We start from the raw sequence: 15,000 nt of genomic DNA, 5'->3' as shown, positions 1-15,000 counted from the left end.
GAATACTCTTAAATAGAGAAACGCAACTGCGGATGATTCAATGAGGAAGACCGAAATCCACAGCAGGATGTAAGAATTAGCAAAATAGACAAACAAATTTAATCTGAGATCAAAGAAGCAACAAAGAGTGAAGGTCCATACACACTGGGTGTGTACACACTGGGTGACCGGTATAACCAGCAGATAAACGGCTTCCCCGGCGATGTTGTAGGAGCGCGCAGCAGCGCTCACCGCTCATCGCCAGGCCATACACACTAGGCGGCTTTAAGCTTAAAAGCCGCTCAAACAGGCTGTTTTGAGAGACTTTCATCTCAAAGTCCGCCCAGTGTGTATGGGCCTTAACGGACATTGATGGACCAAGAGTTAACAAGAATCTACAAAGTTGCCACAGCCAGAACCGTAAGTGATAGTCCTCTCAGGAAGCAGGTAGTTGAGTAGACACTCAAGGGGAGGTGGAGGGAGTTGGGAGGTGGTGCAATGGGGGAGAGCCCCCCCCCCCCGCCCCACTGCATCATGTCGGCTGCCTAGCATGAGCTAAACTCCACACACTGCAATTGGCCGACCGTCGTTACGGCTTCCCATGCCGAAAGAGAGGGTGTAGTATGCTTTTACAACAGTCAAAGTTTAAATGATGTTTTCTAGTTGACTCCTCTTGCCTCGAGTCACCTATTTTTACTTTAACTTGCAATATTCGACTATAGAAATTTTATTGTCAATATTCGAAAACTTGCATTTTTTTGGGATGGGTAAATTCGCAAACTTTGAGGCAAAACAGCAGACTGAAGAAGTCATCCCATGACTCCCCACTTAGGAGGCAAATGGACACCTTTTGGCACCTATAGCGTTTCTGTATCTACAACTTCGTGTTTTTCACTCCGGCCTAATTCACGCTCCTAAGACTGCCGAAGACTTCTACGAAACTAGCCAATGGGAGTCTGAGGGCGGGGTTAAAAGAAGTGCGATTCCTCACACTGGGCCCCAGTTGTGGCTTTAGTAATAATCAGTCACTGTGTGATACAATGGAACCGTCCGTGTGTGCTGGAAGTATTACATTTTATTAATAAAAGGTGTTCCCCATCTCAAACATAAGAACATTTAGCCTCCGTAACCGGGAGAGCATGGAATGTCTTGTCGATCAGAAGCAACCTCTGGCTTGCCTTGTTCATCCCAGGAGAGTCTTATCAGCTTGGTTGGACTTTGGTCAGTGGCTCCTTATGATACATTTAAGCTGCCAGGAGAATCCGGTTCCTCTGTGTGGCCCATACGAGGGTTGATGTCCCGGGTCTGTGGGATGATGTCCTCAGAGCCTCTCTGGTGCCCATTTGCATACATAGAGACATCTCCTTCTGTTGTAATATTGTTGTTTCTGCAGAGAATGGAAAATACACATATTAATGGAATCTTCAACAGCTTTCCCGTGATGACATACGGAAGGATAACATAGGGGGTATTCAATGCTGATTCCGACTGTCGGAATGTTTCCAACAGTCAGAATATCGGAAAAGTTCTGACATTCTGAATACGCGTGGATTGTCGAAAAAACGGCAGCTGATTCGTCAATCCAGCTACCGTGTTCAACAATGCAGATTCCACTTTTTTAAAAACTCCAATCTACGCGGGTTTCAACCCGGTTGAAAACGACTGTCGGAAATATGGGCACACATTGAATACCACCCATAAGCAAAGGGTGTGCATGAGGACAGCAGAGGGTGTGTGTGAGGACCCTAAGGATGCTCAAAGCAGCAGTGGCAATAGGTGGCTGCAGGGTGCCAAGCCAGGCACTATAAGACTAACCAATTGTATTGGTGATAATCAGTACATTCTGAATAGACCTCAGTCAATTACAGTCTCTCTCTCTGGGACCTTCCTTCCTTCCTTCCTTCCTTCCTTCCTTCCTTCCTATAGAGGTCCCAGAGAGAGACTGTAATTGACTGAGGTCTATTCAGAACGAACTGATTATCACTCATACAATTGGTTAGCCTTATAGGAGTTACAAGAGGGGGTAGGAGACATATCACAAGACTATATGGTTTAATATTTATCCACTGGTAACATATCTACCAATCATTTCAATAAGAAACCTATCGATGATTGAACTTTATTCAATCCCCTTATGAAGTCGATAGACGAAACGCGTCGGGTTATTGTTGTACTGCTATAACGTCAATCATACTTTGAATATTATAATAAATTCTTATCTTGGAAAAGTCTTTCTTTTTTTCATTACGAGTTGGGGAAAGACATATGGACTATGAAATAAGCTAAAGGTGCTGAACTACATTTGGGAAGTCTATATATATATATATATATATATATATATATATATATATACAGTCCATATTACTGACACTCGCATTTAAATGAAAATTGCTGGGGTGACATTCCAGATGTAGTGAGACTTGCTAGAAGGTCGCTACTGCATTCAGTAAAAATAGATGGAGTCACTCACCAGTCTTGCAATCAAACAGGGGTTATTTAATCAGGCAGCATGGCAAACATCACTGTTTGCCATGCTGCCTGATTAAATAACCCCTGTTTGATTGCAAGACTGGTGAGTGACTCCATCTATTTTTACTATATATATATATATATATATATATATATATATATATATATATATATATACACAGTAGAACACCGGCACTCACTCCTTCCAAAACAATTTCAAGGCTACTCAGAGGTGCATATTTTCAACGTTTCGGGCTTTTTTATTAAGCTCGTCGTCAGGCAGTACAGAATATATATATATATAAAACACAAAATATGGTTTAGGTATTGCGCTCATCCAATAACGAGCTGCAACTCCAAGAAATGCTCTCCTGTTAGTGAGAGACACAAAGATAGACACAAGTACAAATGGGGTTTTCTGGAGTGCGCTCTAATTGTACCACCTAGCACCACTACATAATAAACATGATGTTACAATCATATATTGGAGTGAAATTCTGATGTTCAACAATAAAACAGAGACTTCGTTCGAGATGAAATTCTTTATTTACAAGCCCACTTGGTTGGTCTGCATTTATCCCGTCGATAAAGAGTTATTGCTTTCGTTGGAGAGCATTGAATTGTTCCAGGGTATTGGTTCCCTCTACTGTGTACCGATTTTAACACATTGTTTAATGTAAGGAATTTCTTCTTCGCTATATACCTCATATACGGCATTGCCCCTGATGAAGTCGTGTTGACGAAACGCGTTGGACTTGTAAATAAAGAATTTCATCTCGAACGAAGTCTCTGTTTTATTGTTGAACATCAGAATTTCACTCCAATATATGATTGTAACATCATGTTTATTATGTAGTGGTGCTAGGTGGTACAATTAGATATTCTTGAAAAAGTGCTGGCATAGCACGAAACGCGTTGAAGAGGCTGTTCTCCGTGGGCACGCTATCCTGTACACTCCCTTACCCAATTCCATCCAGCACAGAAGCCGGAGCAACGATCGCTGTTTTGCCGGGTGACGTCACCACACAGTTCCGGACAGCGCAGAAGACGAGCGGCTTATTTCTGCAAGCAGCTCCCACAATCTTCATTCTCGGCTGGACTCTGGCAGTCTGTGTTAGAGGTAGGGAAAGTGCAGCCCCACGGACTTCTCACTATTAGCCTAAAAGAGCTGTTTACATTATACTATATTAACCATGTTATTTTTTCAGGTGCTTTTTTCTATCTTTCTCTTTATTTCTTTCCCTTTATTAGCGCTCATCTTTATATTTTATACCCACTTTATCTAATGAGCTGCTTTTACATTTATTTTTAGCGCAGTGTCCAATCTTTTACAATTAGAGCGCACGCCAGAAAACCCCATTTTTATGCTACATATAAGCATGCGAACAGTTGGCAGAATAATCAGATTGACCTGGCATCTCAGGTGGAATATTACTTAGCTCAGCACTACATTGGCATTCATAGTGTTTATGGTTGGCATTATTTCATGGTTGGTATGGTTAGGGCGTACCTCAGCTCCACCTCTTGGATGGTCTCCGGTAACTGGACACGACATGTCTCGGTCAGGAAGAAAGCAGCAGTGCCAGATACCAGGGACATGCAGCTAAACACCACAGGGGGCAGAAACAGCCAGAAATCGTCCAGTAGAATTACCAGGGGTGCCAAAGAACTGCCCAGACGGGTCATGAAGGAGCAGAAGCCGAGGCCGGTCTGCCTGTAGAGATAAGAGACCATACATTTATTAAACAACAAGATATGAGCGCTAGGGACAAGTGCTGTGAGCTGTGTGCAAGTGGCTGCCTTCTGGTAGAGGGATGCCGCCCTCAACAAAAGGAAATACAGAAACCAGTAGGCACCTTATGTACACAAAAACCACAATTTAATTAATACTTAAATAAAAATAATAACTTGCATGCATGCAGTATACAATTTAAAATGGATACATCAATGCAATTTGCCTAGGGCGGCGGCCACTGGAGGGCGGTAGTGAGTCGCGGAGGAGACCAGGAAGTGGGAAGAAGGCTGTAGCAGCTGCCAAGTACGGGACACCCAGCCAATTCAACCAAGCAGGGAGCAGGTAAGTACACCCTCCCTGCTTGTGGAATAGGATTGTTAGTGGCAGCAGCTACTGTAGTTAGCGTCCGGCTCCCGATGCCTACACCCTCCCCCCTGACTAGAGCCTGCTTGTGGAATAGTATCGTTAGTGGGGGCAGCCCCCTCCCAACTAGTCAGCGGCTGGCTCCCGCTACCCCCCCCCCCCCCCTGACTACAGCCTGCTTGTGGATTAGGAGTGGCGGCAGCCCCCTCCCAAGCTAGTCAGCGGCCCGCGACCACTGCACCCCCCACCGCGTGCTGGACTGTACAGCAGCAATCCGATGCCCCCCCGGAGCGTGGCAATCCGTGAGTGGTGCCCGCTGCCCCCCCCCCCCCCCCGGGTCAGACCGGGTGCGGGTGGGCTGGTCGCCTGGGGCGCTGCACATGTTACATCTGCCCCACCTGCAGTGCACATGGTTTTGGCCATTAGCAAACCAAATTTGCTTGCGGGTGATCCAGAATCATAGCCCTTTATTCCCTACCACAGTGATGGCTAACTTTGACACTCCAGCTGTTGTTGAACTACACATCCCAGCATGCCCTGCTACAGTTTTGCTATTTGGCCATGCTAAAACTGATACAGGGCATGCTGGGATGTGTAGTTCAACAACAGCTGGAGTGTCAAGGTTACCCATCACTGCCATACCACATGTGCACCCACATTCATTCTAGGGTTCATTTTTGGTGAAAGCCAGGACCAGATGTATCAATATTCAAAACGTGATACAATGGAGAGCGATAAACAGCCAGCAAATCAGCTTCTAACTGCCATGTTACAGACTGGGTTTGAAAAATGACAGGTAGGAGCTGATTGGCTGGCTGTTTATCACCCTCCACCTTATCACTTTTTGAAGCTGGATGCATCTGGCCCTCCGAAAGAGCGTTTTGTAGCCAGGTAAGAGAACCTGATTCACTGCAAAGCCAGGAATGAGTCTTTGAGGTGTGTTAGAGGGAGAGAAGGGCGGGCTCTCAAGCACACAGCTCCGCTCCGGGTTTTCAGACCTTCACAGCCACAACTGGGATGTGGGCTGATCACAGAAGAAGGTCGGTTGGTCTGCTGTTCAGGGTGCTGGTGCCAAAAAGTGGCCAGCAGGTAGGGCAAGAAATCTAGCGCCTGGGGTCTTGGACTGACAGCGCCCGGGGCACTGAGACACCGTGCTATGGAGCGCTGGGCAGAAGTATGTTTCTTTGGTTGTATATAAGAAGTTTTTTTGCTGTAAAGTTGGTTTGTTGCTGATATGACATTAAATACTTGCACACTGATAACTGCCTGGTGTGTCCTGACTTGAATGCGACACTGTTACAATACACACGGTATATAAAACCAAAATATATATTGTAAACTAGGTGATTCATCGCGCCCTACGGGCGCTCTTCACACCGTCGTAAGGGGCTGCGCCCCCTTAATTTGTGAACATTTGTATATGAGAAAGATGGTTAGAATTGTATGACAGATGCCTGTATTGCAACTTGAGTTATAGGTGAAATGTGTTAAATAGAGAGCATATGATTTTGAAGGGGGTGTGTATTGTTTTGTTTAATTAAAAAGCGGTTACAGAGTAAGATGTACATTGATAGTGTGGATGGTACAGTGACATTTGTGGGTGTGGGGGGGGGGGGGGCTGTGTGTGCATGTTGTTTAGGTGTGTGTGTGTGCAATAGTATAGTAGGGTGTTTCTGAGTCAGCGGCTCCCCACTGGCCGAGGTCACGACACAGGAAAACAGGAGGCTGGGTAGTGATAGGGGTGTGTGGGCATAAGGGGGACTAAAGAGGAGGGTGGGAGATACTGTGCAGCTTCTGTCAGTGGGTGAGGGTCCAGCATGGCAGTACAGGAGTACAGGAGTACAGGATGGTGGCCCTTAGCCAGTGTCTCCTCCTACTGGGTAAGAGTTAGGGTGCATGAGAGCAGGAGGCTGGGCTATGAGGCATGTTAGGGGCATGTGGGCAAAACAGTGTCAGCAAACTCCCCAGTGGTGGAAGTTACGGTTCAGGAGAGCAGGAAGCTGGGTAGTGATAGGGGTGTGTGAGTATACGGGGGACTAAAGAGGTGCTTAGGGGTGCCGTGAATTGCGGGAGGAGCGCGGGGGTGCCGTGAATCAAGGGAGGGGGGGGCGCAGGTATCAGCGAATCGCGGGAGAGGGTGGGGGTACGCAAAGCGTGGGAGGGGGCGTGAATTGTGCGAGGGGGGGTTGCGAATCGCGGGAGGGGGGTGCGCGGGAGGTCCGTGAATTGCGGGAGGGGGTGGGCGCGATTAATCACCTAGTTGGTTATATATTCTTGTAGAAGGATGGTAGGATGTTGCTGTCATTCAGAATGCATTTACATAAACAGTAATAGTAGCAGTAAAAGGTCTGACTTAAAACACCTACAGTAAAACAGAACAGGTGTTATATATTATACAAAGAATTGGTTGATGATGTGTAGGTTGACGTGCACATAGTTCATAGTTGTCACTGGAAAAAAATTGCTACAAGAAAAAAATCAACACAGAAAGTTCAACACATGTAAATGTTGACATAAGTGTGGCACTTCATCGGTGTCCATGTCAACACATGAGAATGAATATGAAAACATTCAAAAAAAGAAAAATAAATCTTCAAAAACTCATGTCAACCTTTTTCATTGTCGACCATAGCCGTGCCAGTGTTTTGCATGTGCCATTTAATCCTGGGGTTGCCGTGAATCGCGCGCGGGGGTGGGGGGGGGTGGAGGGAGGAGGTGAGGGGTGTCCGCGAATCGGGAGGAGGGGTCGTGGGTGGATGCCGTGAATTGCGGGAGTGGGGGGGGGTCGCGGGGGGGGGGGTGCCACGAATTGTGGGAGGGGGGGCGCGGGGGGTTGCAGTGAATCGCGGGAGGGTGGGTCGCGGGGGCGGGGGGTTGCCGCAATGACAGGAGGGGGGGTCAGGGGTGGGGAATCGCGGTAGGGGGGGTCGTGGGGGGCACCGTGAACCGCGGGAGAGGGGGCCCGGGGGTTGGCGTGAATCGTGGGAGGGGGTTTCGGGGTGCCGCGAATCGCAGGAGGGGGTGTGTCGCGGGGTGGGGCCGCGAATCGCGGGAGTCACCGGGGGTGCCGCGAATTGCGGGGGGTGTGCTGCAAATCGCGGGAGGGGGGTCGCGGGGGGTGCCGCAAATCGCCACAAGAAAAAATCAACACAGAAAGTTCAACACATGTAAATGTTGACATAAGTGTGGCACTTCATCGGTGTCCATGTTGACACATGAGAATGAATATGAAAACATTCAAAAAAAGAAAAATAAATCTTCAAAAACTCATGTCAACCTTTTTCATTGTCAACCATAGCCGTGCCAGTGTTTTGCATGTGCCATTTAATCCTGGGGTTGCCGTGAATCGCGCGCGGGGGTGGGGGGGGGAGGGAGGAGGTGAGGGGTGTCCGCGAATCACGGGAGGAGGGGTCGTGGGTGGATGCCGTGAATTGCGGGAGGGGGGGTCACGGGGGGGTGTGGGTGCCGCGAATTGTGGGAGGGGGGGGGGCACGAGGGGTTGCAGTGAATCGCGGGAGGGTGGGTGGCGGGGGCGTGGGGTTGCCGCAATGACAGGAGGGGGGGTCAGGGGTGGGAATCACGGTAGGGGGGTTGTGGGGGGCACCGTGAACCGCAGGAGGGGGGGCCCGGGGGGTTGGCGCGAATCGTGGGAGGGGGGTCGCGGGGTGCCGCGAATCGCAGGAGGAGGGGTGTGTCACGGGGTGGGGCCGCGAATCGCGGGAGTCACCGGGGGTGCCGCGAATTGCGGGGGGTGTGCTGCAAATCGCGGGAGGGGGTTCGCGGGGGATGCCGCGAATCGCCACAAGAAAAAATCAACACAGAAAGGTCAACACATGTAAATGTTGACATAAGTGTGGCACTTCATTGGTGTCCATGTCGACACATGAGAATAAATATAAAAACATTGAAAAAGTGAAAATAAATCTTGTCAACCTTTTTCATTGTCGACCATAGCCATGTCAGTGTTTTGCATGTGCCATTTAATCGTGGGGATGCCGTGAATGGGGGGGGGGGGGGGGAAGGGAGGAGGGGAGGTGCATACCTCCCAACATGACCCTCTCCAGGAGGGACACATTGCTCTGTTTCTGGACTTTCTTCTTAATTAATGGATTACCATCACCTGTACTTAAACACCTTTCTTATCAATTACCCTGTTAAAACAGGTGATGACAATCATAAATTAAGATGGAAGTCCACAACCCAGCGTTACAGCTCCATACACACTTTGAGTGACAGATGTAGCCAAATATATAAGAGATAATTAAAATGCAAAAGCAATATAGAGAAGGATACGTAGATAGTGGCGTCACTATAAATGCCAGCTTGTCTTCAGTGGCAGAAACTGGAACAGGAACATTACATGCAACACTTGGCCCCAGGCACAGAGAGAGATAAACTGGAGAGGAAACAATTGCCTATTAGTGTAGTATTTTTGACCATGTGATTGAGCTCCAATGATAAATAATTATATGCGGAACAGATAAACACGTTGGAAAGAGAATAAAGGGTACTTGTTTCCTAGCACGGCGCCCACGGTTTGAATCTTATTACATCGTTTTGATCGCATCGATCGCATCGCATGCGACCAGATCGCATGCAATGCGATCGATGTGATCAAAACAATGATTAATTGTACATGCACCCTGATGGGTGATTAGTAGGTCTCCAAATGCCTCACGGCCATCTCAGCCTGGATGAACCAACGCTTCCTGAAACTAAACATGGCTAAAACTGAACTTCTAATCTTCCATCCCCTGAACATCCCCTCTTCTCCCACTATCTCCATCAGCATTGGTGAAACCGAGATCACGTCCACCGACCAAACGCGCTGCCTCGGTGTCATCATTGACTCATCCCTCTCTTTCACCCAGTGCCGTCTTTCCCATTGGGCACGATGGGCAGTTGCCCGGGGGCCCTAGGACCTAGGGGGCCCCCGGCCCAGCCCAATGGGAAAGATGGTGGCCGGGGTCCGGGAATCCGCTCACCCTCGCTGGGGGATCCGGGCAGGGGGATCAGGGCGGTGGCGGTAGCTAGAAGCCTGATTCGGCGAAGCTCTATTTGCCGGCGGGGCGGGAAGCGCTGTTGCATTTGAATAGACTGGCCGGACGCTGATTGGCTGAATTCAGAAATCAGCATCCGGCCAGTCTTTGAAAAGGCAACAGCGCTTCCCACCCGCCGGCAAATAGCGCTTCACCTCCTAGCTAGCAGTGAATTTTAATTTCGGGGGTCCGTGTGCCGGGGTTCTGACCACCCTCACTGGGTGATCCGGCAGGGGATCAGGGCATCGGTGGCGGTAGCTAGGAGCCCGAAGCGGCGAAGCGCTATTTGCCGGCAGGGGGGCGAGAAGCGCTGCTGCATTTAAAATGACTGGCTGAATGCTGATTGGCTGAATTCAGCCAATCAGCATCCAGCCAGTCTTTTCAAATTCAACAGCGCTTCCCGCCCCCGCCGACAAATAGTGCTTCGCCGCTTCGGGCTCCTAGCTACCGCCACCGCCGCCCTGATCCACTTCCCCAGCGAGGATGGTCGGATCCCCGCCACCCGGCCACCATCTTTCCCATTAGCGCTATTTGCCGGTGGGGCGGGAAGCGCTGCTGCATTTGAAAAGACTGGCCGAACGCTGATTGGCTGAATTCAGCAATCAGCGTCTGGCCAGTCTTTTCAAATGCAACAGCGCTTCCCGCCCCGCCAGTTAATAGCGCTTTGCCACTTCAGGCAGGCTCCTAGCTACCGCCGCTGCCCTGATCCCGCTGCCCGGATCCCCCAGCGAAGATGATCGGATCCCCGGCCGCCGGAAGCTGACTGGCTGCCGCACGGAGCCAGAGAGGTGAGGGTTGGGGAGGTGACTGTGGGCTCCTGGGCAAACTATTTGGGGGGGGGGGGGGGTCCAGTGAACTAGGTTGCCCAGGGGCCCTTCCTAATGTTAAGACGGCCCTGCTTTCACCCCCCACATTCGTGCTCTCTTACAGTCTTGCCGCTTTCACTTCTGCAACATCTCGTGCATCAGACCCTTCCTCTCCACTGACACGACCAAATCCATTCTTAACACTGCTGCTAGGCTCATCTTCCTCTCCCGCCGCTCTACCTCCACCTCCCCCCTCCGTCTATCTCTTCACTGGCTCCCCATTCCTTTCCGAGTTCTCTTTAAACTCCTCACCACCACCTACAAGGCTCTCTCCTCCTCCACCGCTCCTTACCTCTCTTCACTGATTTCTATCCACACTCCCTCCCGTCCTCTTCGCTCCGCCGCCGACCGCTGCGCTCGCCACACTATATAAAATCAACTCCACGCCGATGTGGATAGTGGGGGTATGAAAAGGTCGGAGGACATGTACCGCTGCACTCCCCACGCTTTGGGTTGGCGTTGATAGTGGGGGTGGCGTTAACAATGGGGGTGCATTTAACATAGTAATCACCCATCAGGGTGCCTGTACAATTAAAAATTGCATCTCATCGCATGCCATTGTAATGGCATGTGATGCGATATTAAAATTGTACAGTGCAGCTCTTAGGACCCGAAAATCGGGTCCCATCGCATCCCATCGCATCCCATTGCATACCACTAATTAAGGAATGCGATGGTATGCGATGGGCGCCATGCTAGGAAACAAGTACCGAATAAAGATACAGCAGTGTGGCACTCTGCTGGTCAGGACTTCCCATCTACCGCACCGACTCCACCACTGCCCGACCCCGTGCCTGCAACCCACCGCCAACACCGCAGCAGTGCTGGTGTGGGGGCCCCTGATGTGTGGGGGCCCGGGCGGCCCCCCTTGTCGCCCCATGGATAATCCGGCACTGTCTAAAGCTCTTCCCTCACGATCCTCTAATACCAGCGGACTGTGTATATGGACCCCCCACCATCACGTCATGGCCTCATTACCATGAGAATGTCCACAAAGCTGGGAATTCTCATATGGTAATGGGTCTGCCCACTGCCCCTCTCCGCTCCCCCCGCCACGCCCACTGTCCTAGGTGCGTGCACCCAGCGATACCACTATTCCAGCGCATGCACCTAAGTGCTTCGATCCCTCTCTGTATTACCGAACCAACACCAACTTCCTTGTGCAAAAAAGGTGCAGATGGAGCAGCTCGTGCGTCACAGTCAGATGGAGCAGCTCGTGCGTTACAGTCAGATGGAGCAGCTCGTGCGTCACAGTCAGATGGAGCAGCTCGTGCGTCACAGTCAGATAAAGCAGCTCGTGCGTCAAAGTCAGATGGAGCAGCTCCTGTCCGCCAGCCTGCACCAGCTCAGGAGATCTGGCGATTCTTCAGGCTGGCTGACAGGCGCTCCATCTGTACATCCCTGAGTCCAGCAGACTGCGGTCCACAGCAGCTCCAATGCAAATCCATTTCATGCGGTCTGCAAACCGCGCTTTCGCTTTAACTGTGAATAATTGGTGCAACCACTTATTCAGACCTGTTTGCTAGGCTGCATATACTCACATAATAAAAAACAATATATAAAATAATCCAGACAAAAAAAATCTCACCAAATCGCACAATTGCAATAATAATAATAGGGTGCGATTTTTGACTATTATTTTAGTAACTGGAATGTGCAATATTTTTAGTAAAGGTGTGGTTTTTCATAGTGGGAGTGTTTTTCTTTTTTTGGGTAAAATAATAAAATACTGCCCCCCCCCCCCCCCCCCCCCCACAAGGATAATCAGCCCATGGCTCTTTGAGTCAGTCTTATATGGGGAAAAGTTATGGGAAGAAATTAATACCCATTTTATACCAAAACGCCGGGTTTTTGGACCCAGCTTCAAGCGGGGTGCGACCCGGTGTTTGGTCCCTTTTACACTGGCGCCCCCCCTCCCGACGCAGGTGGTTCCTGAGCCACCACTTGGAGATGACATCACCTCCAAGTGTTCTACCCTGGGTAGAAGTCCTGTGTAAATGGACAGGGCGTGTCCCATTTACACCGCCGCTGACCCGGGTCTGACCCGCCGAAGACCCAGGGTTTTGCGGGGGTGTAAGAGGGGTATTACTGGAGTTCCCCCGTATCTAAAAAAACAGCACTGGGCTCTTGGACCGGTCCCGGTTCCCAAAATATGGGAACAAAAATGTAAAGGTCCGCCATATTTTGGAACCAGCACTGGGCTACAATATCCAGCAGGGTGACACAACAGTCAATGGGACTCCCCATCAACCAAAAATCAGCCCGGCACCTACAGACCAGGGGTGCCTGGGACAGCCCCAGGCTTCAGCCTGGGGGTTGGATCCCTTTATTGGAGGGGCGGGTCCAGTGGCACACACAGGAAGGGGGGTTACGCAGAAACCCCCCCTGGCCAACTTTTCACAGCCACACTGACTGCCGCTGTCATGTGTGGCTGTTACATGCGGCTTCGCAAAATGCGGGAAATTGCCGTGGAGAGCTGCAGACAGTTGCGGGAAAGGAAGAAGCACTGACTTCCTGCTCTCCGGGCAGCCAGTGTAGTGACTCCTCCCTTATCAGGCAAATTTCCGGGCTGCGCAGCCCCTCTGGTCACCCACCGATATTTGCAGAAAGACAGCTGAACGCTCACCATGTACAGCGCTGCGCACGCTTAGCGCCAGCATTCCCCAGCTCGGCAGCTCCCAGTTTTATGTGCATGAGAGCGGTCTCTGTGCACAGCCCCCACCGCACGTCACTAGTGAGCACACATGGGGAGATGTGCGCTAGGTGCGATTTCAGCCTGAACAATGTGTGCTAAGCGATTGGACGTACACTGGGTGCGATTCGAACTATATCAGATTTTGATGACATTTCAAATAGCTGAACTTATTCTGGTCCGCACGCCCCCCGCTTGGTCGCATGGGGGAGCTATGGGTGCATATGCTGTGTGTGAACGGGCATGGTGAACCGCAAGTTTGCCATCCCAATCGCAAGCATCAGTGCGGGCGGGGGGGGGGGGGGCATGGGGCGGCAGCGAGGGGATGTGCCCATGGGAACGCCCAAAGTTTCACTGGTGTTCATATGGCAACGCTGGGCTTTCCCATGGAAGTTAGACAGTGTCAGCTGCCGGCCCTCTTCCCCTACAGAGACACGCCAACTAAGAGACCTGAGAGTGTCCTAGATTTGCGTGTATCTCCCACATGATTCGATGGTCGGCGACCATCGAATGATTTGATCCCCGCACCCAAGGCTGCGAATAGACATTATGTGGGCGGTGTTTAATCCACACGCAGCGCTGTGAACTTCGTAGCATTGCGTGTCGATCAGAATAAGGAGCATTATGTAGTACAATATCTTGTGATGTAGAACAAAAGGGTAGGGGTCATAGGGTCGACTATTCCACCGTCATTAGGGTGACCATTATTAGTCGACAGGCCATAGGTCGACACATTGAAAAGGATGATGTGGTCAAAATGTCGACACAAGCAATAGGTGGATATGGAAAAGGAAAAGGTCTTGTGTCCATGTCGACATGCGTCAACCTGCAAAACAGCCATTCGCAATGCGCCGGGAATGTACGGGCGGCGGCGGGGGGGGGGGGGGGATGGGCATTCGCTCGGCCGGTGGCTGGCGTTACATGGGTCGCTAAGCTGCAAATTTACGCTGCTTAGTAAGCCAATAAGAATCACCCCATTATCTGTTTTCCAGCGTTTGGGAGCAAGTGGTTCACGGTCACATGATCCCAAGGTCACATGTTCCCACCAGACAGGCAGGACAGATAAAATCTTTAGGTGTGTAACCAGTTTAAGCCGCACATTATACCATCACACATGTGACATCCATGTGATATTCCAGCTGCCTCGGAATCCTCACGTCCCCATAAGGACTGCACGGGGGAGATGGACAGAAAAAGGAGAGATAGAAATGACTAGAGAAACGAGACTGAAAGGGGTAAATATACGAAGATGGGAGGTCTATTGAAGATAAGTTGTTGCCCCTAGTAACCAATCAGATTCTACTTATTTATTAAGCACCTTCTAGAAGATAATAGATAGGATCCCGTTGGTTGCTATGGGCAACACACCATCTTCAACAGGAACTCCCGGAACTTGTATACAAAGTGCCAGCGCTGGCTGAATAATTGTTCAGACGCTAATCCGAATAAAGTACATTTATTTAACTCTAATAATAGCAAATGTAAAACACAATAAAATCTAACTTAGACAATGTACAATAAAATACATAAAAATGAAAATAAAGGATGGGGGGATTGTCACAATGGTGACATATAGTGGTATGTAGCAGGATTTAAAAGTCAAATATTATAAAACATCCATGATAGGAACTTATATTACCGATTGGAAATTGCTCCACTGATGAAATTGGATGAGGGATTGTAGGTGAGTACCCTCCAGTTGTAGATGAGTAGGGGATTGTAGCGATAATGCATAGTCTGCCATCGGTCCCAGCCACTAAGCATAGTCTGCCATCGGTCCCAGCCAAACCTAACAGCCGCCATCAGTTCCAGGCCATCATCAGTTATCAGACTGACAAGTGCTGTACCATCCTGCAA

The 15,000-nt window shown here is 49.9% G+C and overlaps 1 protein-coding gene across 1 annotated transcript in view; it reads right to left on the bottom strand.

Moving 5' to 3' along the window:
* Nucleotides 1-929: 929 nt before the first annotated feature.
* LOC146063189 (solute carrier family 22 member 7-like) overlaps nt 930-15,000 on the bottom strand; it is a 78,559-nt gene continuing 64,488 nt past the window's right edge. The window contains exons 9-10 of the mRNA XM_083175342.1: nt 3,959-4,162; nt 930-1,366 (exon numbers count right to left, since the gene is read on the bottom strand). Coding sequence (XP_083031468.1) covers nt 1,213-1,366; nt 3,959-4,162 — 358 coding nt within the window. The 3' untranslated portion in view covers nt 930-1,212. The remainder of the gene's footprint in view (nt 1,367-3,958; nt 4,163-15,000) is intronic.

Source organism: Crinia signifera, chromosome 3, assembly GCF_055691185.1.
Source record: "Crinia signifera chromosome 3, ASM5569118v1, whole genome shotgun sequence".
NCBI lineage: Eukaryota > Metazoa > Chordata > Amphibia > Anura > Myobatrachidae > Crinia > Crinia signifera.
The sequence above is the reverse complement of the archived record's forward strand: the minus strand, read 5'-3'. Positions and strand labels throughout refer to the sequence as shown.